This window comes from Pelmatolapia mariae, linkage group LG14, assembly GCF_036321145.2.
Source record: "Pelmatolapia mariae isolate MD_Pm_ZW linkage group LG14, Pm_UMD_F_2, whole genome shotgun sequence".
In the NCBI taxonomy this organism is placed as follows: domain Eukaryota; kingdom Metazoa; phylum Chordata; class Actinopteri; order Cichliformes; family Cichlidae; genus Pelmatolapia; species Pelmatolapia mariae.
In genome coordinates this window covers 4926688-4954562 of record NC_086239.1, presented here as the reverse complement: position 1 = coordinate 4954562, position 27875 = coordinate 4926688, and the positions used below count along the sequence as shown (strand labels likewise).

General features: G+C 40.3%; 2 protein-coding genes across 2 annotated transcripts in view; both read right to left on the bottom strand.

Annotated features, from left to right (window-relative positions):
• The window catches only part of nlk2 (nemo-like kinase, type 2), a 60412-nt gene extending 56991 nt beyond the window's left edge, over positions 1-3421 (bottom strand). The window contains exon 1 of the mRNA XM_063492363.1: positions 1678-3421. Within this exon, the coding sequence (XP_063348433.1) occupies positions 1678-2162 (485 nt within the window). The 5' untranslated portion in view covers positions 2163-3421. The remainder of the gene's footprint in view (positions 1-1677) is intronic.
• A 12197-nt stretch (positions 3422-15618) lies between these two features.
• ngef (neuronal guanine nucleotide exchange factor) overlaps positions 15619-27875 on the bottom strand; it is a 35818-nt gene continuing 23561 nt past the window's right edge. Inside the window, exons 9-15 of the mRNA XM_063493598.1 lie at positions 24389-24463; positions 22702-22791; positions 20413-20570; positions 17831-17989; positions 17119-17198; positions 16934-17038; positions 15619-16800 (exon numbers count right to left, since the gene is read on the bottom strand). Coding sequence (XP_063349668.1) covers positions 16586-16800; positions 16934-17038; positions 17119-17198; positions 17831-17989; positions 20413-20570; positions 22702-22791; positions 24389-24463 — 882 coding nt within the window. The 3' untranslated portion in view covers positions 15619-16585. The remainder of the gene's footprint in view (positions 16801-16933; positions 17039-17118; positions 17199-17830; positions 17990-20412; positions 20571-22701; positions 22792-24388; positions 24464-27875) is intronic.

The window sequence follows — 27875 nt, the reverse complement described above, 5'->3', positions numbered from 1 at the left end:
TGCCATTTTTTCAAAACACTTAACACCAGTGTAGAATATTGTTGAAACTGCTTAGTATTAGTCAGGGTTAATCTTTAACTCTGTACAGCGTTAAAATAACACTTTGAAAAGTGTTGATTTAACACTAAAAAGAGTGGACACAGACACTTTGAAAAGTGCTACATTTAACACCGAGTGTCAATTTCACATTGGTGATTTTGTGTACAGCTATATAATGTTTTGGCTGATCTTGACTACATTCTCTCTCGTTCCCTCAGACTGTGTACTGTCACCCAAAAGTAAAACACTCGGTTTCACTTCAGCTCGTTGTATGTTAGGACACTGCTCTCCTACGCGGCTCACAGACTAACAACTACACAAGCAAGTGTGGCCCTGATACTTTGTTCAACCTCCTGCTGGTAGGACATGCCCGGCCAGAACACCTTACCAGGGAGGTGACTGCTTCAGAGGCTCATTTCGATGTGGAGGAGTAGCGGCTCTACTCTGACCCTCCTAAACGACTGAACTCCTCACCCTATTGCTAATAAAGAGCACATCCACCCTTTGCGGATGCAAACGGTGGAATGGAAATAAGCTTTTTCCATTCCACCGTTTGCATCCGGAATCTCATTCTTTCGCCTTTATTAAAAAAAAAAAAAAAAAGCTAACAATAATAGTGTTAACAAAATGATCAGGCACAGATTTTATTAGCAATGATGGTCATTAAAACTATTTACCCCCATTGGGCATCAGTTAAAATGTACAACATTGGCTAGTACATCTGGTACAGACTAATGAAAATATCAAAGATTAGTCACATACATCCCTGGCAGACGTCTTTTTTTTAAAAAAAAAAAAAAGAAAAGATGTGGCTTAGTTAAACTTTTATTTTTTTGTTCTACAACAATCAGCTACAGTTTAAACACTGCATGGCTAATGCATCGTAAGTGTACATACACAACTGAAGTACCATTTTTGTTCAGTGAACTCAACATGTCAGCATGTTCGGATGAAAGACGAGATCTTAGTTTATTACTGTTAAGTCCACCATCATAGTCGGAGATAAACTTTTATTTTGGTGATGGTGGGGAGGTTAACAATTACATGTCTACAAGTGTCTAGTACATACCATATCAGCTGAAGACAGTGAAATCAATCCACAGAATGTGAGGCTAAATTGAAGAAGCAGATGATTTTTTTATTATTATTTTTTTTGCTAAATTGCAAAAAAACAAAAAACAAAATATATGCATATTACCACTACTCAATTTGAGCACTCAAAACGCGTTCAATTACATGCCCCATTCACACATTTCACATTCATAAAAGCGCTTCCTAACATTTACACACGCACTCACACTTCAGTGGATGCGTCGGGGAAAATGACTAACGTTCCAGTTAGTAGACGACCTGCTCTACCTGCTGTACTACAGCCACCCACAGTTATCACTGCCAACGTATCACTGCAAATGTTTACAAAACAAAAACACTTAGCAGAAGTCAGTGTAAACGTCTTCAGTATGACAACAGGCTTAAGTTTAGAGACTATGGGTTGAGACAGAAATGAAAAAAAGAAAAGAAAAAAACTGTCGCTGGAGAGGGATGCGAAACACTAATGAACGACTTTAAGCCATGGCGTGTTAGTAGTATTAGTGGATACAGAGATACATTATGAGAGATACAGTGCACTGCACTTACCAGACAACTCCAAACGCCCCGTAGCCGATGGGTCTGTCAGGCTCAATATCCAGCTGCTGCTGTAAATGGTGCGTGTGTTGCTGCTGCTGCTGATGGTGGTGGTGGTGGTGGTGGTGGTGAGCTTTGACAGCGGCTGCTGCAGCCGCTTGGACCTGTGCGGGAGCCGCGGCCGCCGCCGGCCCGGGAGCTTGCCCGGGGGCTGGAGACGGAAAGTAGGGCTGCTGCTGTCCGGGGTTTAGCATCACCGCCGCAGCGGCAGCCGTTGATGTGTGCTGCTGGACCGTGTGCACAGCAGCGGCTGAGCCTGGGTGCTGTAAGTGATGCTGGCCCGCGTGGTGGTGGTGGTGATGCATGTGGGGAGGCGGTAGGTGCTGGAGCTGGTGGTGGTGGTGATGGGGGTGATGGGCAGCTACTGCTGAGGAGCCACCGTTGTAAGCAGCCATCATTTTTGTAACATTTGCAGCAGTTGTACCGCAAAGAGCCATCCAATGATACTTAAATGCCTCCTTTCAAACTGCTTCTCAAAATGATACTAATGGCAACCAGACAGCAACCCCACGGTTAATACAACTTATGGCAAACATAGAGAAAATATATATTTTGTCCTTTAAGCGTCCAAAGTCAATCACTTTGACAGAAATTATCCGATATCTGGTATGGCGTTTTAGCATAATACTAACTAGGCTCTGCCCCACTTCCCCTAAATTAATTTTCTATTAGGTACACCATTAGACTACTGAAGTCTGAAACTAGTGACGGAGAGCATATTATGGTCAATGGAACACCCAAACATACAATCTATGCAGCTTTAACAGTGCCACTGCTGTCAGTGACAAACCGAAAATATTCAATAGAAAAAAAACTTCTATGCACTTCACAGAGACTGTTCTACCTCTCCTCCTGGGAAAAATTCACCTTCCCCTCTTAATAAAACAGTGCGATCTAAAGCAGGTCACATGGGAAGCAGAGCATTCATCTTATAAGTGTTCCAAGTTTGCCACACACTCGGGTCTGGCGCCGTTGCTTTTCTCACCACACGGCTTAAAATCGCATCGGTTATTGCAAACTGAATTCTCCTTCAGATGTGTGCACAGGCCAGACAGCTACTCTGATGGCAGAGGTAATCTCAGAGTCGTAATTAACGCTGCTGATCCGGTGCAGAGGAGGTGTAACCCAGCCAAGGCTACAATACAGCAGCGCAGAGAGGCAGGCAGGCCCGGGCCTCGGCAATCCACCCTATTCACATATTATTATAGCAATCCACCGAGCCGCGTGCTTCCAAAGAAACCCCCATCAGTTTGACAGGGTGACGAAGCTTCGACCATGACTCAAAACACGAGAAGAGAAATCCTCACAGACGGCTGGCAGACAAAGTAATTCCCCCATCGACAGCTTTGTGTGTGTATCTGTATTCTACTCTGTCCTAATACGGCTCAGAAGCGCGCATCCAAACAGACTAACAAGTTAAATCCGTTTGTTGTGGGACAAAATCTACCGCCAGGAGCTAGACAGCCGTATTCAATCTGACAACTCAGAGCTAGCTAATGGGTATCTGTATCTCCACATAAAAACAGCAGTCCTTCCGTTGGTTCCGCTGGGCCTTGACGCTGTCAGTTGAGGAAAAAAACGTCACTCGGCTGATCCTCTACACTTCAAGCTCACGACGCTTATGTGACATGATAAAAGTATTGGTCACGAGGTAACTGAAATGAGCTGTTCATCCAACATGGTGAACAAAACCTTAGCCGCTCAGCGCTGAGATTAGGCAGGGTAGCCAACCAATCGTCTTCCGCACGGCAATGACGTAATTGTAATCTCCTTGATTGTCACAACAACCAGCCAGTGGCGCGTGTTAGCTGGGGTGACAGCGGGGTTGATAGCTGACCGAAAAGCCCAATGATCTCCACATAGATGCAGTGAAAAACACCGCTCACTTCATTGCAGGAAAATATTCAGAATCCAGACCAGGGATTAAAATTAACTGATTGAATTGAAAATAATTTTTAAATAATAAAATATGATATGACTTTAGACTTACTACTTCTCTATACAAAGGACACTGCTCCGTAAAAGAAAAGAAAAAAAGTGGATTTCTAGTTGCTGTTGCATTATGTCCCCGAAAGCAGCTTCACAGGTTCTGTACCCTTGCCCAGATCTGTCTTGACCTGTGGTCAATTTTGAATGTCATGCCAAAGGACATGATAGATAATATCTAATATTTGCAAGAATAGTAAACTTTTTGTCTTCATTTGCTTGGGGGGGGGGGTATTATTTGTAGAATTTTTAGGTGAAAAATAAATTGAATACATTTTGGACTAAGGCTGTAACAAACAAAAAATTGAAGCACTCTATATTCTATGAGACACTATCCACAATGAACTTGTGAATAAACATTCATTTACTTTGTAATGCAGTTCTTTTCTCACACCCAACAATCAAATGACCCCTTTGAACAACTGCTGACAGTGGGAAGGAAAAACTCCTTTTTAACAGGAAGAAACCTCAAGCAGAACCAGACTTGGCGGCTAACTGCTGTGACTGATGAGGGGAGGAAGACAGGACAAAGACAACTCGAGTTTTTTACTGCACTGTACAGGCAAGTAGTTCTTTTAACTGGGGATATGTGATTAGGAAGCAGCTAACTTTCAAAAATAAAAGCATGCAAACATAAACATGCAATATATTAAAAAAAATTATAGCATATACATATGCACAGAACAAAACATGAGAATTACTTACACCACATGACATTTTCATAGAAGTTGTTTTCTCTATATATCCAAGTTAGTCCCAAAATGTCCAGTCTTTGTCTTTGATCCTCTCCTTTTCAGTGATGATGTCACAAGTAAACAAAACTTGCCCAGTGGAGAAGTGCTGTAAAGTAAAGAAGTTAGAAATTGGAACTTGTCTGATCTAAAACACTGTCCATCATTTTCTACTGCTTATTGAGCTCTGGGCTGCAGGGGCAGCAGTCTCATCAGAGAAGCCCAAACCTCCCTCTCTCCGGCCATCTCATCTAGTTTAGATTTAATCTCTCTAAGGTGTTCTGGGCCTGCCATGTGTGAACATGATCAAGAAACTTCACCATTTTATATGGACCAAAGCTCATTTAAAATGAACTAAGGCAAAGTGGACAACTGTTCTCTGGTCAGATTACTTAAAATTATTTTTGCAAAATGCCCTCCAGTGTAAAGAGGAGTGGGACCATTTTGCTTGTTATTGGCGCTCAGTTCAAAAGCATTTACAGTGATGTGGAAAAGTGTTTGTCCCCTTCCTGTGAAATCAGGAAGGGGACAAAGGGAGTCAAGATAACACACATTTTATAAGGCTGAGATAATTTTATAAAGCTATCCTTAGCCTTCTCCCCTTAAGTGTGGGATCTTACAACATTTGTTCACAAAATCTGTTCCTATTGACAATGCCAAGGGTTCGCACTGAGTTAAGGAGTACTTCGCCCCTTATGCATGGAAGCAGCTCCAGAATGAGCTACACTTGGAGGAACTTTTCTCTGAGTGAGTTTAAACAAATGCTAAATATTTTTAAATAGTCAAAGATCGGCATTCAAAATTTTTTAAAGGATGAGTTATTTGACTACTCTATGAATATGTTATTAGACTTTTTCTTTCTATCTATATTTTGATGATCACTGATCTTTCATAATTTGGAAAATTTTATGTGTAATGTATTTGTAGTGTTGTTTTTGTCCAGGTCACCCTTGTAAATTAACTGGGGGTTTTTTCCTGGTTAAATAACATTATTAGAAAGCAAACACAAAATGCAAGAAATCACTTAAATAGGACCTGCCTGACAAGTGGAGTAGACCAAAAGATCCTTAAAAGCTAGATAATATGCTGCGATCCGAGGAAATTCAGGAGCAAACAAGAAACAAAGTAATGGCCCGGATCTGGCCTATACAATGTGTACACATGACCCACATATCACAAAGAATGGCAGCCCTTTGGTGGCCCAGATCTGGTTTGCCAGAGGTGGCCCACACATGGGCCAGCACAAGGCCAGTTGCAGACACACTGGTGGTCCTGTGCTGGTCCAGAACAGTTTCAGCTCTGGCCCCAGATATCAGCCTAATGTGTACCTTAATCAAGCCACGTAATAACAACATGTGCCAGAATATAATAGTGCAAAAGTAACATTATGAAACTCTGTTCAGACAGTGAATGGACTGATTCTTATATAATGCTTTTCTACTCTCCCGGATTACTCAAAGTGCTCTATACAACACACCACATTCATCTAATCACACACTTTATCTAAATAGAGTGCTTCCTAACTACAGTCATACTCTTGACATGCAGACTGGAGGAGCCAGGAGTCAAACCACTAACCTTCCGATCAGTAGGTGACCAGCTCTACCTTTGGATAAAGTGTACACAAACCTGTCAAACCTGCATTTGAAACATTGGCTACCATAGCAGTATAGTACTGCAACATGGCATTTGGGTCTTCTAACTAAAATAGGAAAATAGGAACATAAATAGTGCCATCATTGCCAGACCTGGCCCACATCTGGTTGACATACACCCTGCCATGACACCGGTCAGTCAGAAGTGCCAGGTCAGACCTGTTTTCTATGGGCCTGGGCCACATAAACCAGACCTGCTTGCTATGTGGGTAGTCTAGGAAAGACTGAAAAATCCTAGTTAGCCATTTTAGGGATTTCTAAAGCTTTATGGCTGCACCATAAAAAAGAGACTGGGCAAAAATGGCCTGTATGACAGAGTTCCAAGACAAAAACCAATGCTGGGCAAAAGGACCATAAAGGCTCGTTTCAGGGGGTTTTTTTTTGTTGTTTTTCTTTTTGCCTGTCCCGTTTGGATCTTTAGCCATCAGAATTGTTGTCTGAAGGCCAACAAAGATGCCAAGCGGATTTACTTTACCAAGTGGATCATCATGGCCTTGCCATATTGGTCCATTTGATTGACCTTTATTATAATTATGTATTTATTTTATTTTATTTTCGGTTGTTACAGACAGGACAGACAGAAAGAAAGAGAGGGAGAGAAAGAAAAATAGAGGGGAGAAGAGATGGGGAGAAAGGGGGGGAGAAAAAAAAGAAACACAAACAAAACACCTGGATCACCTGTATGGAGATTAAAAAAAACAGAAGAGAAATCAAACAAAAAACAGCAACATAACAAATACAACACCATCACAATAAACTAGCTAACAGTAGATAACAGTAGATACTAAATATTACATGTTATTGTACAGCACGCAAGACTGACAGCGCACAATGTGCCTTGAGGTAGCAGCCAAGAAAGGTGTAGTTTGTGTCTGTGAACACCCGTGTGTACACCTGTGTGCACACCTGTGTGGATCAGCACGCTTGTATTCAAAAGGTTTCTCCATGTAACGATTTGCTAGGGAGTGTGTGGAGTCATAGCCCCGTCCCCCAGGGCATGAAGCAGGTATGGAGGAGATCCAGGCCCCAGACATCCAGAGGCCCCAGAGTACGAGGACCGAAGGAGGACCACCAAAGGGGCAACCGTGCCACCCTCATGGGAAGAGCTGAGGAGAGCCCCAAACGAGAGGTCACCCAGCAGCCACGGAGCAGAGGCCAGAGGGGGTTGCAGTGACGTGCCCGCGGGCTCTGCCAGCAGCCAGCTGTGCCAGAGAGGACCGGGCCTCAGGCCCAGAGGCATGAGGGCACCCTACCCCTCAGCCAGGCCCCGCCAATCGGCCACCAGGAGTGAGTCGGTACATACATGTGCGCCCAGCCCCAGCCCCAGCCCCAGACACCAAGAACCACCAACACACCAACGTCTGAGGGCATCAGCCACCGGCGGGGAGTGTGGTGAGGGGAGATAGGCCTCCATACCTCGGAGAGCCTGAGATGTTCCCAGAGAGGTGGAGCTTGGTGTGTTCACACCGAACGCGATAGAGGCGGCCAGAGCGTCAGGTTTACATGTAAAGTCAATGGAAAAAGCGCGATGACACGCGATTGCGGGTCCCGCGAAAATCCGGAAGCAGATTTGCCTCGCGAAAACGCGTGAAACGGGCGTCAGTGTACCGCGTCTGGCGCGTTTGGCTCGCGAATAAAACCACGCGTGTCAGTTTTTGTGTTGCATTTTGTGCATACACGCGTTTCGCGTCTACCGCTCAAGTTGGAAAAATCTGAACTCCAGCGTCAAATCGCGCCGTGACAACCAATCAGGAGCCTGGTGACTTGGCTGTTACCTAGGTCAAAGGGGCAGATCCAGCCAAAGCCCTTCATTCTTCAATGGAGGGAAGAAAATCATCAATCAACATATGGACATTACCAATGCATGATTGATGCTGTTGAAGTGAAACAGAGCATAGCTTGATGTTTTTCAGTTTGGCACAATTCAGCACCATCTCTGAAAGATGAAATTGCTTAGGTATTGAATAGCAGAAATTAGGCTTTCTTGTTGGTAATTCTAGCAAAACAAAAAAATACAAAAACAGACAGCCATACTTTAAACAACGGCGGACTGGGGTTTTAAGTGTAAACCACTGAGTAAGGCAGAAAAATAATGTTTTCAATGGGAAACTGCTCTTCAAGCACAATAGGAGATAGATTTTCTTTGGAGCAAGACAGTAAAGATAAGACAGAATTCATGCTAACGTTCTTCGAACGTAAAAGATAATTTTGGTCTCTCGTTTCTTGTCTAATGAATATCTGTTGGAGCGGACAAAACTGATATCTGTGAGATCTGTGCATTCAGCAGAGTTTGTTTGTCCATGTACATGCCATCTTTTGAACGGAGAAATCGGCACTTTTTGTTTAGATCTTTTTGCAGAATCTGTTTACCTGCTCTTTAATTATTTGTTGTTTTAGCTGTGTTTGGTAATCAGGAAATTGTTTCCTAAGCTTTTAGCTGATATTCTGACATTTCTGTAAATACCATAAACACCTATATTTAAATAACGGAACTGGTGGCACAGCCTGTGAAACCGGATGTTCCCCATCTGCCCTGGTACAGGGGGCATTGGGGTTCAACAGGTTAACAGTCATAGGAAGGGCTGGCTTGGAAACAAAAACAGGATGATTAGATTAGCAGCAGAAGACATTGTCTCTTTCCTAATAGTTAGCATAGCAATAGAAATGTCAAAGACTGGTTTGTAGTCTACACACACACTGGTGGGCAAAGAAACAATAAATCTCTTTTTACTTTCTCAGAGACACCAAACATTGTTTTATTAGAGGGGCTCTCTGACATGCCAAACAACGTCTTTTTAATTGGAGATTATGTATCTGAATTTCAGGAGCGGGACCAAGCCTCCAAACACGTGGTCCCGCTTGCCATCTATATAGGTTCCCCCCAGTTCTGCAACTGTTCATTCTCGTTTACGTGCCCCACCCTCCCTCCCTCCTTGTTCTCAATTCTTTAACTTCTTCACTTCTATTTAGTACATGGGGATCTGCCAGGCCCGGGAGCCGTCGCCAGTCCCCTTCGAGGCCTTCCCCAAACCGCAGCTCAATTCATGTCCAAGCATTCACCTTTACCTACTAAAACGCTGTCAATCCTAAAATGAAGACGTGGGCCCAGCTAGTGAATCTTTTCACAAACACATGAAAAGATGTTGCTGTAGCTCAGGAGGCAGAGCAGATTATCTGCTAATCAGAAGGTTGTTCGGTTGATCCCTGGCTGCGCCAGTCCCCATGCCAAATATCACTGGCAAGATACTAACCTCAAGATACTCTCTGATGCATCAGAGTATGAATGTGTGTGAATGTTATATAGAAAACACTTGCACAGAAAAATGTGCTTGTATGAATGTGTGAATGAGGCAAGTTGTGTAAAGTGCTTTGAGTGCTCAGAATAGGAAAGCGCTATGTAAGAAACAGTCCATTTACTATTACAAAAGTCTGCTTCTTTAGTTTGGAATAAGTCCACAGAAACAAAGCAAACAGTCTTTGAAATAGTGGCACACTATCAGTTCTTGTTTTACTTTTTGTACAATGACAGCAGCGACAGTCTTCCCTGGGAAGAGGGGACCTCCGGTGCAAACATCCAACATGCTGCATGGGACTGTTGAGGCAGAGTTGCTGGGCAACGACGAGGTGGAGGAGTAGACCCTGAGGTTCCTTGCCTTGTTACTGCCTTACAGCTCTCCAGGTGTCACCTTGCTGCAATAGCGGGCCTTTCCCGCCATGCTCAGACTAGTCCTCCCCAGCTGCGTTTATGGCCAGAATGTGGGGTGAGGATGAGGAGTCAGCTGACCCAGTGGCTTCCTCTGCACCCTTGGCAAGAAAGAAGCGGTGCCTCCGCTGTCGGCTCACCCTATCGCCATAGGAAACCACAGCCTCTCTGAATAGAGTGGACATCAAGCCGTTGGATCAAGTAGTGGGGTAGAGTAATGGCAGCTTCTTGCCATCAGCTCTCTCTAGAACTGAGAGAGCTGAGAGACAATACTGACTTCAGATTCTGTCTGTCCCATGCACCGCCAATCCAGCGGAACTTGATTCACCAGGTTTTGTTTTCAAGTCGGCTAATAGAGAGATTGTGTTGCTTTCCTCAGTGTTGACAGAGTCGTAGGCTGTAAATGAAAGACTAAAGTCAGATTTTGGGAATATCAGGGCTGAGGGGAAAAAGGCTGCCTTTCTAATGAATGAGACTGCTGTCTCAGAGTGTGAGCTTAAGAACAACTTTGCATCTTGGAATCTGTTCATGATTATGATTTACCTTATGTTTCCAAGTTTGCCAGTGTTAATTTGTCCAATTCTGAATCAAATGTCATGTCTGTATGTAACATGTTGGGGCCTGTCATGTTTCCTTCTGAACCAGAGAGATCGGTTAAGAAGTAGAAAAACAATTAAGCAAAGCAACAAACAATTAATTTGTGTTAAATATCCTGCCAAGTTAAAGATAATTTTACCTTCCAAATTAGCATTTCCAAAGACTTTTAGTTCATTACAGTCTGCTGTGAATGAAACAGTTGGTCAGAGAGGTCAGCTTTCATGGAGCTAGGACTTGTGTATTTAGAGACTGGCTCTGGTGTTTGTGCCACCTTGGCAATGTCTAGGGAGACAAGTAGTTTTGCTGCTAACTTGGTGTCCTCAGAGACTAAGGCTCAGCCCAGGCCCTGTGCAGAAACTGAACTGGCAGCTTAATTTCTCGGTCTCAGCCCGGTGCTCAGGAGAGTCCACCAAGCATCTTGTTGTGTCAGCTGGGAGTTTAGGGCCCGACCAGCAGCTTCCTGTGTCGTGTTGGGGTTCAGGAGAGCCCAGCCAGCAGGGGGACAGGATTTTTGTCATGTTGGATGTCTTTTATGATGTAATGTTTGTACATTTAAGACACAACACCCCAAACACTGGATGAAAACAAACCCACATACACATAGAAATATATACAAAACACCCAAACACAAAAACAATACAAAATCCCATCAACCAGTAAATTGAGTCCACTATCCAACTCAAGTTACTCCTATGAGCTATAATCCCAGTTTATAGGAGTTGCTTGAGTTCATTCACAAAAAAAAAGACAAAGAATCCACTCCAGGTTTTTTTTTCTCACTTCCTTCCCTGTTAGTTCAAAACAGTCACACACATGCAAACCTTTACTTTGGGTTTCCAGCCACCATAAAGCAAAACAAGGAAGTGAGCCCAGTTAAGGCCCAGTTAGGTTAACTGGTTTTTATATTAACTGGTTAGATTTGTTTACATATTCCACTCTCTGTGGTGCAGATGTTACATCTGCAGATTTGTCATTTTCACTGAATGGTGTCATGTGGTTTGACAAAATTAAAAACCTCTGCAACAAATAATATTAGCTTCAGATAACAATTAAATTATTTTAATAAAAAAAATGTGACTATCAAGTTATCCACCTGGTCTCTTACCCCTGTCTTTCTATAACATAAATAACGAGCTGACATTTTCACCAATTAGCTAGACAAACCCTCAAGTTTACTGTATACATCGTGTTCACCTGTCAGCTGTTTAACACCTACTGCTGATTTGGAAACCACACCCACAGTCGATGGTCATTGTGAAAAATAAGTCATCTTTAAATAATCAATCCCAGGTGTTATGGGGAACATCATGGGAAAATATCAACCATCGCAATTGCTGAATAAGTGTATTTGTAATATTTTATTATAAGTTTATTCAATAAATGAGTTCAGGTTACTGAGAATTTAATTTGGAGAATAAGAGTTGTTTTAGCAAATCTCTACAGCCACCTCAGACAATAAATGTTTTTTTGCTTTTTGTTTTTTTTTTTAAATAATCCTAATCTTCTAATAATCTTTAGCCCTTTATTGTCATTGTACATGTACAATGAAATTCTGGGTGCTCCACACCCATTGTGCCAGAATAAAATATAAATAGTAGACAGCAGGAATAAATAACAAACAGGAGAAATATATACATCAAGAGCACAATATACGAAACAAGAGGAATATATTTAAAAACCACTAAAAGGGGACACAATAGAAAGGCACACATTTGCGAACAAGTTGCAAAGTACCTGGAAATAATCATAGGAAAAAAAGACATGGTCTGAATAGTGTCAGCCAATGACTTTTGAGAAGTGTTTATTACTCTCTCTGTAGCTTACCTGTTCTCACTAGTGGCCCCTAAGTACACTGCACGCAGGCAGTAGGAGAGCATGCTCTCCAGTGAGGAGCGGTGCTGCCAGCAGCAGCTTCCATCCAGGTTATTTTTCCTCAGGACATGGAGGAAGTGCAGCCACTGCTGGGTTTTCTTTACCAGTGCATTGGTGTTGTGGGTCCAGGTGAGATCAGCAGAGAAGTGGGTGCCCCGAAACCTGAAGGTGGAGGCAGATTCCACCTTTTCTCCATTTATGATGAGAGTGGAGTGGATCTGTCTGTGCCTCCTGATATCCATGAGAAGTTCTTTCATTTTAAGGACTTTCAGCTTCAGATTGTTTTCTGGTGACAAATTCTGTACCTCGTCCATGCCTGTGCACAGGAGGTGGCAGAAGGGGCTTGAGCACCTGCCCCTTTCCAGAAGGGTGCCCTAAGTGCCCTTTTCTTGAGGCATTTATTTTTTTTATTTTTTTTATGTGTGTGTGCGTATGCAGTCCTGCCTGTACCCCTCAACAATAACATTTTATTATTAATTACAATTTTGCTAAATAAAAGGATCTGGCTTGCGTTAGTCACATGACGACCATTAACCAATCCTCATCCTTGAGCAAGTGTGCTCTGCCATCAAGGGTGAACAAGCTCACAATGAGCATGCACATTTTTTGCTGTTTTCAAACATGCAAATTGTGAAAAAATTATGATAACTATGAAAAAACTGTGATGACTATGAAAAAACTGTGACAACTATGAAGAACTGTGGCAACTATGGTGAGCATAACAGATGACCTGACAGTGAACAAAGGAAAACAGAGAACTTAATACACACAGGAGGCGATCAGGGGAAGTGGGAACACATGGGGAAACAGCTGACAGAAATAAACATAATGACACCACAGGGGAAGTGAACCTCTGGAATATTATCAAGAATTTGGAGACTACTTCTCAATTCCAGGTTCTTAAACATCAGTGTCTCCAGTGTGGGTAGGAGTGTCCCATGAAAAGTGTTGTCTTCTCCCTGAAGAATGTCAAGGGCCACTGTAAATGGCCTCATGACAGTGCAGTACTCCCTTTAGGACTCATGTTCCTGCTCTGTCATGGCTGTCAACCCAAACTTGGAGAAGATGGTGTTCAGCTCAACCAGAGAAATCTCGCAGATTCGAGCCATGGAGTCATAAAACGAATTCCATCTGGTAGTGCAAGGAACTAGCAGTTTCTTTCCAATAATGCCATCCACTGTCTCTGCGGCCACTTTTGAATGACTGGCCTTGTTCCATAACCCTGTGCACTTTGTGGTAGCACTTCTATATGCCACTTTTACTTCTGGTCGTGATAGTAACTGCTTGTCAACATCATTTCAAGAAACAAGGTTTAATATGTGTGATGCACATCTCTGATGTGGTCGCAAAGTGATCACCACACCAACATTATCATCATTTACCTCATCCTCATCCTCATCATTCTTAGAGTCATCCTCCTCAACTGGCTGGTACTTTTTGAAGGCCTTGACAAAATTAAGGCCATTGTCCATCACAGTTGATGTTATTTTGTGGGATATGCCATAGTGTGAGTGAATCTTGTCCAACTCAGCAGCAATATTATGTAATTTTACACCAAGATCGCTTTTATTATTTGCTGTACAGATGTTTGACTAGTTTTGTTGAAGCATGTGACGTTGAGAGGTGCTTCATAAGATTCAAATTGCTTACAACTTCTGTGTAGAACTTCAAGGTGAAATAAGTGAACTGAATCCACTTATGAATAAGGCTGCAACCCGACAAAATCTGGAAAATATGAACTGCTGTGAATATTATATTTCCCTGTAAGTTCTTGTTTCCTCAGAACCAGGCAGTCAGTGATGGGAATAATGACGTTAAAATAAACGGCATTACTAACACTGTTACTTTTTTTAGTAATGGGTAATCTAACTAATTACTTTTTCTATCATTACAATGCTGTTACAGTTACTAACAAGAAAATGCGGTGCAGGCAAATGTGGTGCAGACGCTCAATCAACAGAAGCCCCCAACCTGTTCATATCTCAAATCATTTTGTTCTTCCCCACTCGGTAAAACACCAACCGATATTGTTTTGAGATGTGAAGTTAGAGACACCAGCAACCACTGTTAGTTTTCTTCCAGGAGCCAGACCAGGCAACACAGAAGGAACCCTGAAACTGCTGCCTAAGGATAAATATGTTTTTTCAGCCACTGTCGTTTCCCTCTCTTCTTAGATTGCCTGATATCCTCAGCCTGATTAGCTCCTATGCCTTGTTATTTTGCATTGTGATTTACACTGTAAATAAATATTTCAAAGAAGTGTGTGATTAACTCTAAAGCCTAACCTTTTGCTGGCATCAGACAGGTGTTTGCAAAGTTTTTCTAAGCATCTGTAACTACCGTAACTCCTGAACCATTTGCTCAATTGGGAGAATTCCAACACGTTCTGGAAGCAGCAACTCTGCGTGTTTCAGTGATATTAGGGTGATTATGGTAATCCCAGGCAGTGTCAAGCAGCCCAATGACAATGAAGGTTGGTTAAGAGAAGAGAGAATGATTGAGTGGGATGGTGAAAACAGACATTTTATTGGGCATTTAGGGTTATTTTTCAATGCTTTTTTTTTTTTTTTTACTGTTTTGTTTTTGCTGTTTGCTGTGTTGTTACTGTGCTGTGTTACATACCAATATTTGGATATGCACTGTTTACTGTAATGACCCTCATATCACTGAAAAGCACAGGGTTGCTGTCAAAGGTTCAAGATTATGGTACTTCTACTCTAAGCACGCCATTAGTTCCACTGGCATATATCAAATCAACAAGGGCTTCTGGAAGTGTGTATTGTTCCTTGCACTGGGTAGACAAAAACAAACTTTCAGATATCTAAAATCAGTTGATATCAGCAAGTTTCACACATCTGGTTTTATTAACATTAGTATACATCTTACAAAATGAACAAATTGCTAATTGTAATCCTTTAGATCCAAGGATGAAAATGCTTCATTACTGTGCACAAACATTATATTATAACAGAATTTTGGAGTCATGCATAGTGAATAGCTGTTCATAGTTACATTCTATACAGTTAATTTAAAATTAATTGCTTTTGCTTCTGGTTTTTTTTACCCTTTTGTGTTTGTTTTCATGAAATTTTGTGTTTTATGTGGTATTTCACACCGAATAGTTTTTTCTTTGACAGCAAACAAGAGTTGCAGCTTGAGGTTATTGTGGTAGACCAGAAATCAGGAGAAAATCAGGAGAACTGTGTGTGTTCAACACACTACTTCAGCCCCTTTTTGTACAACAAAAGCCATGCATGTGGTTTTTAATTACTTGTGTATATATATATGTATATATATATATATATATGTATATATATATATATATATATATATGTATATATGGGCTGTTTTAAAGTGCAGAAAATGTTTATCACAATTACAGTACAGGTCTGCAACGTATCAAGCAGATAATGATGGTAATAGAGAAATGGAGAGCAGCAGAGTGGTCTTGACATACAAATCACTGGTAATGTTGTAATCAGAAGTTGTCAAATTTCTTTTTCATTGGTTGTCAGTCTAAAGAGGGTAGATCTTATTGTATGTGAAACTTGGGGCAGTCATTAGAGACAAAACAGTGAGTTTAAATGAACACTAGGAATCTTATTTCTGAGTTCATTTTAGTTCTTGAATGCATTCTGTTAAACTCATTAAACTGAAGTCAGCATTAGGTCCTCCTTCTTGGTTGCTGATACAAGATTTAATTTAATAATTGAAAACTTCATTACTTTATAATATACAGTGATAGAAAACAATTGACTGTGTTTCACCCTGTGTTTGTGCTTGACCGCCAAAGAGAAACAAAACAAAGTGTTCTTTGTTTTTATTGTTATAGTTTCTGTAAATTCTGTAAATTTATAAAGATCTTTTCATCATTTTGTCCATTTGTAGTGTGTTGGGTCTTTTTATGTAAGTGTAATGAAAGTAACTTTATAATGAAATGACTACAGCTTTACAGTTTTAAAACCTTCTCAATAAGGGGGTTTGACAACATTTAACTTATTAATCCATTGCATTGCACACAAATGTGCGGTCCTGCAAACACATGTAAACACTTATGCAATATGAAGCATTTCTTGCACCAGTTGTGCATGGTGACTTTTAGTTTTAGTTTTATCTGCCTTGCTTGCCCTGAAAGAATATCACTGGTTTGAGTTTTTGACTCAAGTACTATATTTTTTTCCCTTTTCACGCTACAATTGTGGAGTTTCAAAATGATTTATTGTTGTGAAGGCATACGATGCAATTGTCTAAAAATAAAGTTACATTACTGTTATGAATTAACTGCTATTCTTCACTGCTGCCCCCATTTGATTAGTTCATGATTTGGAGAAGATGGAGCCTTTTGGTGCATGTCTTCCTGCCCTTACGCCAATCTTGGCTCCAGTATGAAGGCCACCTTCATGGGCCTGTTGGATCCTGATGGCTTCTCTCAGGTTCTGAGCTCGGACTTCCTTGTTCTGGATTTCCTCTGCTACTCGACTAGGGAACCATCCCCTTTCACCATCATGGAGCCGTTCACCCATCATCCAGCCTGGAATAAAGAAGACCAGACCCAAGGTGACCAAAGACAAAATTACAGAAAATAATGCAGAAGCCAAAACGTATCAGGTAGAAAAAGCAATTGTTTTTGATAACAAACATAAGCAGATTTTGTATCTACACACCATCATCTGTTCTCTCTAAGAGGTTCAGAACATCAGCCATCTCAGTAGAGAGTTCATCTGGTTCCTGAGCTGAGTATGACTGAATACACTGCACCTGTGGGGAATCTGATAAAAGTCATAGACAACTTAAATTCATGTCTACACAGACAAAGAAATTTACATGTGGGTTCCGTATTCTGTCTCACCTGGTTGGTGGGCACTAGTAGACATAAAGCGTGTGCGCCGGTTAGGAGTGAGTGCACATATCCATCGAAGCTTATCACTCCTGCCCACATGATAGTACTGATTAATAATCATTTAAAGAAAACTGACTACCACGTTGCTTTATGGTATTTTCACCTTTTTTTTGCAAGCAGTCAGTCCATACAAAACAGTTTAAACCTGTAAGATCCAAGCCAATGCCATGACTCCTTCCATAGAGGGAATCGTAGAACATGTGATTTCTTGGACCATACTTGGAGCATGATTATTCCTGCTCCCCACTGACCTGCACTTACTCTGCATTTAATGATCCAGGCAAATGTACACTTTAGTTTGTCTCAGTAGTTCAGCTTATCAATATCATCCACAGACTTGTTTCCTACATGAACTTATGGAAATTTCTTTACAAACTACAATGAAGTTCATGATTTCATCCATTCTGTGGCATAACTGGAGACATTTCAGAAGTGCTAAAAAGCTTCAGAAGGACTAAATTGCTTTACTTAAACAATTTTGCAAAGTTTGCTCACATACAAAGGAAGGCCCAGTCCTTTAGGTTTCTTGACTGTCGCAATATTTTACTTGCCTTGTCATATTTTTCCTGCCTTTACACTGTATTTTACAAATAATAGAAATAGAAGACATGATAGAAACTGCTTAATGGAATCCTAAGTGGATTCTTCTCTGAATACTCACATACTGGAGGTCTTGAGCATATAGTTGACCTCACGCTCATCTTGGTTCTCAAGCAGCTTAAGATTAAAAACATTGGCCAGCTGCTGACCTTGGTCTTCAAGATCTTCTGTTCTCAACATGGCCCGTGTACAGGAGTCAATAACCTGGAACTTGTCCCCACTGGTAACAGTGTAACAGAATTAATATCCCCTGTTTTACAGAGCAACAGTAAAATGATCTGTTGTAATCTAAACATTTTGCAGTTTCCACTTTATTTGGCACACTTTAGTAAAGTAGTCTAAACAGTAATCCTTAGTAAAGATAGCTTTTAGTTTTTAGTGAAGCTGTTTTAAACACATTATTTCATTTATCGTCAGTACAGTAGTAGGAGGGAATATCAGTTTATTATATAATTATATAATTGACTAAACTAGCAAAAAAGTTAGACTAATTGACTAGTCTAAAACTAAGAAACTAAGAAAATTTGAAAACCGTTTATGAATGATGCAAGCTGTTCAAAAATTCATGAAAATCACTTAAATAAGAGTTAAAATCGAAAATAACAAAACAATAACTCATCGATACATTTTCTTCCACTTATCTGAAGTCTAGACTAGCTAATCTTAAGCTAGCGTGTTGTAGGTTCGACCCTCCTGTTCCAGAAAGAAATTAGCAGGAACACCAGAGGGGCAAAATACAACACAACGGTCCAGTGGACATCAACATATATGTCCCACCAAGCACAGCCAAACAATTTACTACATGTATATCACACCACAAACATAACTAAGTGTCTTACTGAACATGATCCGGAATCAGAATTAGTATCAGAATCAGAATACCTTAAAAATCCCTAAGGAAATTATGTTATGTTATGTTATGTTATGTTATGTTATGTTATGTTATGTTATGTTATGTTATGTTATGTTATGTTATGTTATGTTATGAATCCTACCATCCATGAGCAGGAAAAAGATCTCCATGTTACACTGTTCTTCACTTACATTTGGGATTTGCTTTTCCTCACTTCTAATAAGAACTAATACAGTGAGTGACTTGATATAAGAAAAAAGATCTCTAAAAAGTATGCCATCTCTTCCTTTTCTTTTTTTTTCCAATGGGAGAAATGTCCAGATGAACAGAATCAACTTTTTTGGATTTACAACATAAAGTGCCTTGAGGCAACTGTTGTTGTGATTTGGCGTTGTGTGAATAAAATTCAATTGAATCTTTTGTTGTAAGCAGGGCAGTGATGATTTTTTCTCATCCTGTTACACCTTGTCCACATTCTTTGTCTGTACAAACAATGTGTACAAGGTGTATTTTGCTTGTGTTTTGGTTGTAAGCCATACTGCTTCATCTTGCGTGTGTTTGGTTCTCCGTTCTTTGTCTCACTGTATCCACAGGATAGCCCTCTCTCATGCTGACATTTTGGTGTTCAATCTGTTCACTGTGTCTTGCAATTGCATAGCTCTTGCTGCAGTTTCTCAAACACATCTTCATCTCGTTTACCAATAACAATTCTGTTTCATGTATGTTTGCCTTTCCACATGCCAAACAGTGCAATGCCAGCTCATACAAGCTCCTCACAAAAGCCTCAATAGTCTCTTCATGCTTTTGTGCATGACAGTGAAAGCCTGCCTGCCCAGTCTGCTGGCCGTGCTGTCACTGGCTTTCACATGAAAATTCAAACTGCTTTGGTGGTTCGAATTTTGCCATCTCTGTAAAGCATTCAGTCATAGACTTCTGACACCATGTCACATCAACCACAATACTCCTACTTGTGTTAATGAAATGTATTGCTAACCTTGAACAACTACAACAACATAGAGACGATAGCACAGCATCTTCACATAGCCTGCTTCTGTTTACTTCCCTGTTGCTCATGTCACATACAAGCTGCATGTAGCCTATTGCATATTTGTAGTCCACGCCACACTGGTTGGGTATGCTTAGGAAAAGAAACTATTTTATTGCATACAATAATGCTAATCGCATCTTACAGATATAAACTGCTTGCACCACCTGGTACACCCAGCCAGATGAGAAAAAATCACTTTCTGACTCCAGCTTGTTGGACTGGTAAACCGTCTGTCATGTGACTCAAAGAGGCTTTCCTTTTTTACCATCTAAACATTTGGATATATGTTGGATATGTGTGTAAAATAATATTAAGCATATAACATGTAATGTATTTGTATGGTAATAAGGAGAGGCTCCACCAATCAGTAGAAAAAAATCCAATCAGGCAATTGGAAAACCTAATTAATTAACTTTAAAAATGTATAGATGTTCCCAATTAGGAAATTGAAGGACACACCTAATGTGTATACACATTAGGTGTGTCCTTCAATTTCTAAATAATTTTTTATAATTATTTATAGAGTTTATAGACTTTATATATTGGTCTGGCTTGATGGGGGTCCGGGTTTAGTTTGGTTGATGAGATTTTTAAAAAGTGTTATATTTGACCAAGCAAATACATTTTTTTGTCAAAAGACTGAAATTCAGAACTGAACCTAAATCCATGTCAGGTGCCAATTAAATATCTATTCAAAAAATCGACAAAACTATTGTGTTAGAGTACTTTACTAAATGCTTACCTGCGTTTGGTGACCAGCAACAGATTATTGAAAAGGAACAGGTAGACAGGCTGGTAGAGCTTACGGCTTCGCATGGTCCTAGTACTCTTTGGTCCACCCATTAGCTGTACTTCGCCCTTCTTTAACAACCAGCGTGAGTGGGAAATGATGGGCACAGACTACAAGGTTAAGAGAAATAACAAACAAAAAGGGGTACAGACTTACTGAATTGTTCCAAAACAGAATACATTTGGAAATTCAATGAACCTAGCAGTGGCCATTTACCCACAAGCAAAGAGCAAGCAGTTGCTTTGGGTGATATGAAAAACATCTCAGTCACAGAGATAAACACAACTGTTTATTAATTAATGTTTAATTAACAATGAGAATAATAGCCAGCTCAAGATGTCCATAAATCTAAATCAATTATCTGAAACAATACATTTTCTCTGTGTGTCAAAAAGAAACAGGTACACGTTGGAACCAGAACTTGACCAGAATTCTCCTCAGACTCCTCATTTGCTGCATGTCTTGCAACAAATTAACAAATGAAGGTCAAACAGTTCTTGATCTCCGTTAGGTGTTTTCTTTGCTGCAATTTGAGCAAGAAAACCTAACTCCTGATGTTAAAAGGAGTCTGCTACTTGACCTCTGTGAAGCATTGATGATTAGGATGGTCATTGTATCCTCATTACCAGAAGTACCCTACCATTAAGACCATGTCTGATGAGGCTTTAGTGGACATGCATCTCTCTTCTCCTGTGTCAGGTCTCTGCTGAATGTTTTTTGTTTCCTATTTTTAAGGACATGACTTTTAGGTACTTTCAGGTACTGTTTCAGGTACTGTTCATCTACTGCAGATCAGTTTTTATGCCACTTCTTCTTTTACCATCCACTTGCCAGTTTCCTCAAATTTCAAATGTGTTCCACATAATGCCAAAATATCCCAAGTTTTCAGCTAATAGCTAATAGTTATTTGGTAATCACCTTTTGGGAGAAAAAATATTCTATTCTATGCCCTTCAAACTGTGTTATCATTGATAAATATGTGATGATCATAGATTCAACTAAAAATATTGGGGAAAAAATATGTGTTTTTCACAGTCCCCTGGTCCTCCCTTGCTATCTAACCTGTGGCCCATGCCGCCATTCACAGCTGTCATCTTAAGGCTGAAGTTTCTCCACAGTCACAACCAGATTGTTACAGTCCCAGTTCCAATTTAATGGTCTAAAACAGTTCTTAGCTTTGTGTCTGCTTCCTGGTATGAAATCTTTTTATCTTAGTGCAGACTGACCCTTAATGCTGACCTTTTGTGTCCAGCAAGTGCATCCTGGCCTAGCATTGGCTGTCACCAAGCCAATGCTAGGCCAGGATGATTATGGCCATTATGAACTCACTGGATTCAGACTCCCTCCAGAAACCCCTCTCCACACATGAAGCTCAGCTGGAAAAGCAGAGATGATGGTTCTCTACCACCTCACTTCCAAACAGGAAGTAATTATCATCTCCACGTGTCCCATTAGAGTCCTATTGTGTTTCAGTCTGGTGAGAGGCAGAGCACTCAATGTGGCCCAAGCAATAATTAACTCCAGTGATGATCGCTGCTATGCTTTGACTCAACAGAACTCTGACTTTTTGTCATCCTGGCTATAATGCTAAAGAGAACCCTTAGCTACAGCACTTTCAGAAAGACATCTACTGTTGATGAAATGTGTTCCTCATTATTGTAAATTTAAATATTATTATGAAATAATACACATAAACAGCTCCATTCAAAGTGCGATGGATGTCTCTTCTAACAAGACCAGGTTTTCCCCAGAAAGTTTCTCAATTAACTTTAAAGTCCACATCAGTTTTGGACACCACTCAGACAGACAGAGAGCAATTGAAGGGGAACATGTGGCCTAACATGTCACTCCACTACTGGGAAGGGGAGCAGAGAAAACTATAGAGTCTGACATTGTTTTGGCCAAGTTACACACCAATTGACTAAAAGTGATACTGTACTGCAGAAACTCAACACCAAGTGAGAGTGCCACCTAAACGAGGATCTCAATCCTAAAGAAAACCTGTGGAGTTAGCTGAACCTTTGAGTTGCCAAGAGGCAGGCAAGAAAGCCATTGTGCTGTGAGTTTCTATAAAAAGACATGGGCCAGCATCCTTCCTGAGATGTGTTCAAACCTGGTGACCAACTACAAAAAAAGTTCTTTTTTGTTTATTCACTCTGTCTAATGAGTCTGCACTTCGGTCCAAAAACCAACATACTCCCCCTTGATTGAAAAAGCTTGTTACAATAACATTTATTTTACCTTGGATTTAAACTCAAGTGTCTTTTCAATGCTGATAAGCTCCTCGGTGCGACTCATTTTTCGCACCCCTTCATTACACTCTTTTACAATCTGAGAAAGAAACAAAAATTAGAGACAAAGAAAAAATGCTTTACCCCATAAAACAGGAAAAGACTAAACATAAATTCAAACTGTCCATAGTGTTATATTATTATGTGATGTCGTATATATTGCAACCCCAGCTCTATAACATTTTAATGGAATTAAACAGAATTCAAATACCTGCAGATCTCATAAACCAATATTTTAGCTACAATACAACACAAGGAATGAAATAAGTATAAAATAAAACATTTGACTATTTCATGAAAATATTTAATCACTTTGAATTTGTTACATTCTCTAAAAAGTTGACAAAAGCCTGAAAAAGTAATGCTAAAAAGAAACAAGGGGAGGAACATTTTGCAGCTAATTAGTTTAACTTGCTGTAGACAAGTTAGCAAAAGTAAAGATAAGTAGTGGTTCACCAGTTTCCACAAAACTGGCAGCAATTTATGGAAAAATTTCAGAATGTATGTCTAAGTAAAACTGTGACAATCAGTGAATCTTATTATCTAATGTACATCATGTCAATGATTCACAAAATCAGCAGAGATCCATGTGCACAAGGGACAAGATGAAAAAATTACTGCATTAAAAACAGGTATAATTCTGTTATGGAAATCACTGCATGGGCTCAGCAACGCTTCCAGAAATCACTGTCTGTGAACATGATGAATCATGCCGTACAAAATTACAGTTTAATACTCTAAAGCCTAACATGTCGCTGGTGTCAGACAGTTATTTTGCAACATTTTTTTAAAACATCTGTAATGATTTTAATGTGGCACCTTGCCTGGGATTACTGTAATGACCCAAATATCAGTGAAAAGCACGGAGTTGTTGCTTTCAGGAACCATTGGAATTTTACTATTGCACCAGTGGTACAAAAGTTACAGTACTAGTTTGACCTAAAAGTTCTATCGTGCAAAGAGCATTTGCGAACATGAGGCAAAATAAAAAGTGCAGGCAAGTGAATCAAAATTTGAAATTTGTTTTTTAAATGATATTCATTGTATCCTTCAGTCTAAAAACAAGAGTGATCATCTGACTAATGGGAGCTTGCTTCAAAAGCCTGCATCTCTGACAATATGAGGCCTCATTAGTGATACTGGCCACCTTGCGCACCAAGGTATATACAACAACATATGTGCTCATCCAGATAATGCCTTATGTGAATTGCATTTTAAAAATGCTGAACTGCTTACTGTAGATATTTTTAAAAATCAAGGTTTCATCGTATAAGAGTCTAGATTTACCTGCCTGCAGTCAAGACTTCTCACTAACTGAAAACATTAAACATATAATGAAACAAAATGGGAAATAAGACCTTTTAATTGTATCTCTTAGGATTTTATATCAGACAAGAATGGGAAAGCATTCTTCTCCTCAGTTCCCATACATTTCCAGACTGTTGTTAAAAGAAAAGTCAATGACGCTACACAGTAATAAACCTTGTCACAACTTTATCGAGACATGTTGCTGCCACCAAATTCAAGTTCAACTAAAAATGTTTTAAAAATGGGGCAGTAGTAATAGTGTCATAAATCAATTAATTATTAGAAAATCAAACACTGAAAAAGGAAATAAAAAGAAAAATGTTGCTCACCTTCTCCAGTTCCTGATGTGCTTTTATGGCATTTGCTTCCCTCTCTGAGTTTTCTTCAGCTTTTTTCAGAATGTTCTGTCGAAGACAAAGTGGTCATCATCATCATCATCATATACATTTTCTTTGCAAACGTTCACTGCTTAAAAAGTTAAAGGAACACTTCAAAAACACATCAGATTTCACTGGAAAAAAAAACAGCATGGTAGATAATGTTGAAATTTAAAGTTAGTTAGGATAGAAAGGACCACATCATTTGATGTAAAACTATTCACCTATAAAAAGTCAAACTGAAACAAAAAAACAGCAGGCTACTTGTGATGGTCCGTTTTGAGTTTTGGGGATGCTTAGTGGTTTCTAGTTTTGATTATCTTTGTATTATAGTTTTTGCATTTTGTACTGTTGTCATTCTGACTTTTTATTATGGTGTCATTGTTATGTCCCAGTTATTTCTGCATTGAGTTACCGCAAGGTTGTTTTTATTTCCTTTTTGTATCCCCATTCTGTCCCCTCAGTCTTGTCTCTTGTCTCTTAGTCTTGGTCTCTGTGTTCATTACTTCCTGTTTTATTTTGATAGTCCCTTGTTCTGTGTGCATTCAAAATGAAAGATTCTGAGGTCTAACCTGGAGGCATTGGATGGAGTGAAAGATAATGTCCTAGAGGTGTTCTACTGTATTCAAGTAAGTGTGGGGGCCAGTCAATAGTATCAATTCCTTCATCCTCCAGGAACTGCCCGCATACTCTAGCATCATGAGACTAGGCATTGTTGTGCATCAGGAGAAACCCATTAACCACTACACTAGTGTAGGGTCTGACAATGGGTCCAAGGATCCTGATAACCCTGGCACTCAAGGTGCTTTTGCCTAGCCTGTAGGGGTCTGTGCGTCCCTTCAATGATATGCCACCCCAGACCATCATTGACCCACCAAAGTGGTCATACTGAATGACGTTATAGGCAGTATAATGTTCTCCCCAGCTTCTACAGACCCTTTTACATCTGTAACATGTGCTCTGAACAAACCTGTTCTCATATGTAAAAACCACAGGGCACCAGTGGGGGACCTGGCAATACCAACTGGGATCCAGAATTCTGGGTAGAGAAGTAGAAGGGTCTACTACAGCATGTGGGGCCATCAGGCCACATTCATGAACTTAACAAAAAGCGAGCCTTTATTGTGGCTGATGGAAAACATGAAAAACAAAAGGCAGAAGGGAACAAAGACAGAGCTAGCAGTAAACTACACTGGGAAAACTAAAACACTAAACCTTGAACATGGGACTAGAACATGAGTACCTGGAAACATGATGTGAGACAAACAGACAACCTGACAATAAATAAAGGAAAAATCCACTCACTAAATACACAGAGGGGTGACGAGGGAAGTGAAAACACACTGGAACACAGCTGGGATAAACAGACATAAAGACACAAAAGTGAAGCAAAAGTGAACACACTGAACAGGAGATGAGAGACTGTCAAAGTAAAACAGGAAACATTAAGACGCAGACAGTGCACACAACTTGACACAGGATCCTGGAGGAAGGAATGCTCAGGGAAACTAGACGGGACTTGGGAGACAACGGGAGGAGACACAAAGAGGGGAAATGCAGAAACATTTAAGGGAGATGAGGCTCCCTTAACTGAGAGAGGGAGAGAGTAAGGGACACAGGGGGAGAGAGATCAAGAGAGAAAAACGGGGAGAAACATGAAAGCACAATACAGACAGGGGAGACAAGAAATGCAATACAAGGAGGGAAACATTTTAAACAGGAAAGGGAGACGAGACACAATGGTGCAACACAGAGGACGTCATGGACTCAAACAGGAAACAGAATGACACAGGGAGAAGAAAACATAATTAACTTAGACTGATAAACCATGACTAAACTAAACAAAATAATAAAAAACTAAAACATTACAACACAAAGAAAGCAGAAAACACCATAAACTCAAAATGCTGGGTCAAATGACTCCAGGTAGAAACAGCAGTGATACACCTGCTGCTGTCAGACCTGCAGGTATCAGGCTGTGATGTTCTCCTTTGTAGTGGACAGAAATTATTTTTTGGAATGGCACAAATAATTTGTGTGGCATCTTATTGAATGCAGAACACCTGATTGTTATGTAAATAGTTTGAAGTGGTTATTTAAAAAAGGGTAAAAGGTAAATGGCTGCAAATAACTTTGTTGTTTGCAAAACTTGTGCATATGATTTTAAAACTGACAATTTATATTTGCATTTAAAGTTATGAAATATGATTCAATAAACATGTTTGTGGTTGTTACAGTAAAAAATATAACTTTTTCTACTCTGATTTTATGTTTTTTGTCTGATTTTAGATCAATTGTGTTAATATAGTATGTCAAAATGAAAAAATAACTGTAAATTCAGACATGTGAGGTTGTGCTGAAAACAATGATATCAAATAAGGCAAAGTAAATAGTTTTTAAAGGTGAAATGTAGAGGAAACATCAAAAGTAGTCAAAAACTGCCAATTATACCCTGGACCCCAGAGGGTTAAACATTTTTTTTAAAGTAACGCAATAGTTACTTTTCAAGTAATTAATTACTTTTAGAATCTTGTAACTCAGTTACTAACTCAGTTACTTTTTTAAAGAAGTAACTAGTAACTATAATTAATTACTTTTTCAAAGTAACTTGCCCAACACTGGTGAGGATGTTGTTCATGGACTACAGCCTAGTGTTTAACACTAAAATTCCAGACCTTAACACCAAATTGGACCTAAGCCCCACTGCCACCTGCTCCTGGATCACTGTTTGGTTAGGAATAACCAAACAGCGTCAATCAGTCCAACTCAGTGTGTTGTGTTCCTTCTTCCTAATGTTGCTCTCACTTGGTATTACTACGTCTATCACTACAGCCGTCTTATTCTGCATGTCTACCACTACTATGTCCAGTGGTTAGCCACCACCATTTTGTCCGCCTGTATCTGGAAGTCCCACGGGATCTTAGCTTGGCCATTCTCCACCAGGCCTGGGGCGTCTCCCATTTTGACCTTGACCTCCCATTTTGACCCCATTTTGACCATATTCAGTACAGACGTTTCTGTATACTACGCCGGCCACTTGGTTATGGCGTTCCATGTATGTTCCTGCCTGCTAGCATCTTGGACCCTGCTGTTATGTGCTGGATTGTCTCAGGAGCATCTTTACACAGCCTGCACCTGGGTTCTTGCCTGGTGTGATAGACCCCAGCCTCAATGGATCTTGTGCTCAGAACTTGTTCCTGTCCTGCCATGATTAGTGCCTCTCCTTCACTCCAGGCATACAGCTTGATTCCGTCTTTCAGTCCAGCCACTGGTAGGATTTCTGGATGTCAGCCAATTCCTCTATCTGCCGGTGGTACATACTGTGCAGGGGCCTATCCTTATATGATGGTTCCTCTTCTTCCTTGTTTTCTGCTGCCTGAGATATTCCCTGAGCACGCGGTCGGTTAGGGCCATCTTCCTGATGTATTCGTGGATGTTT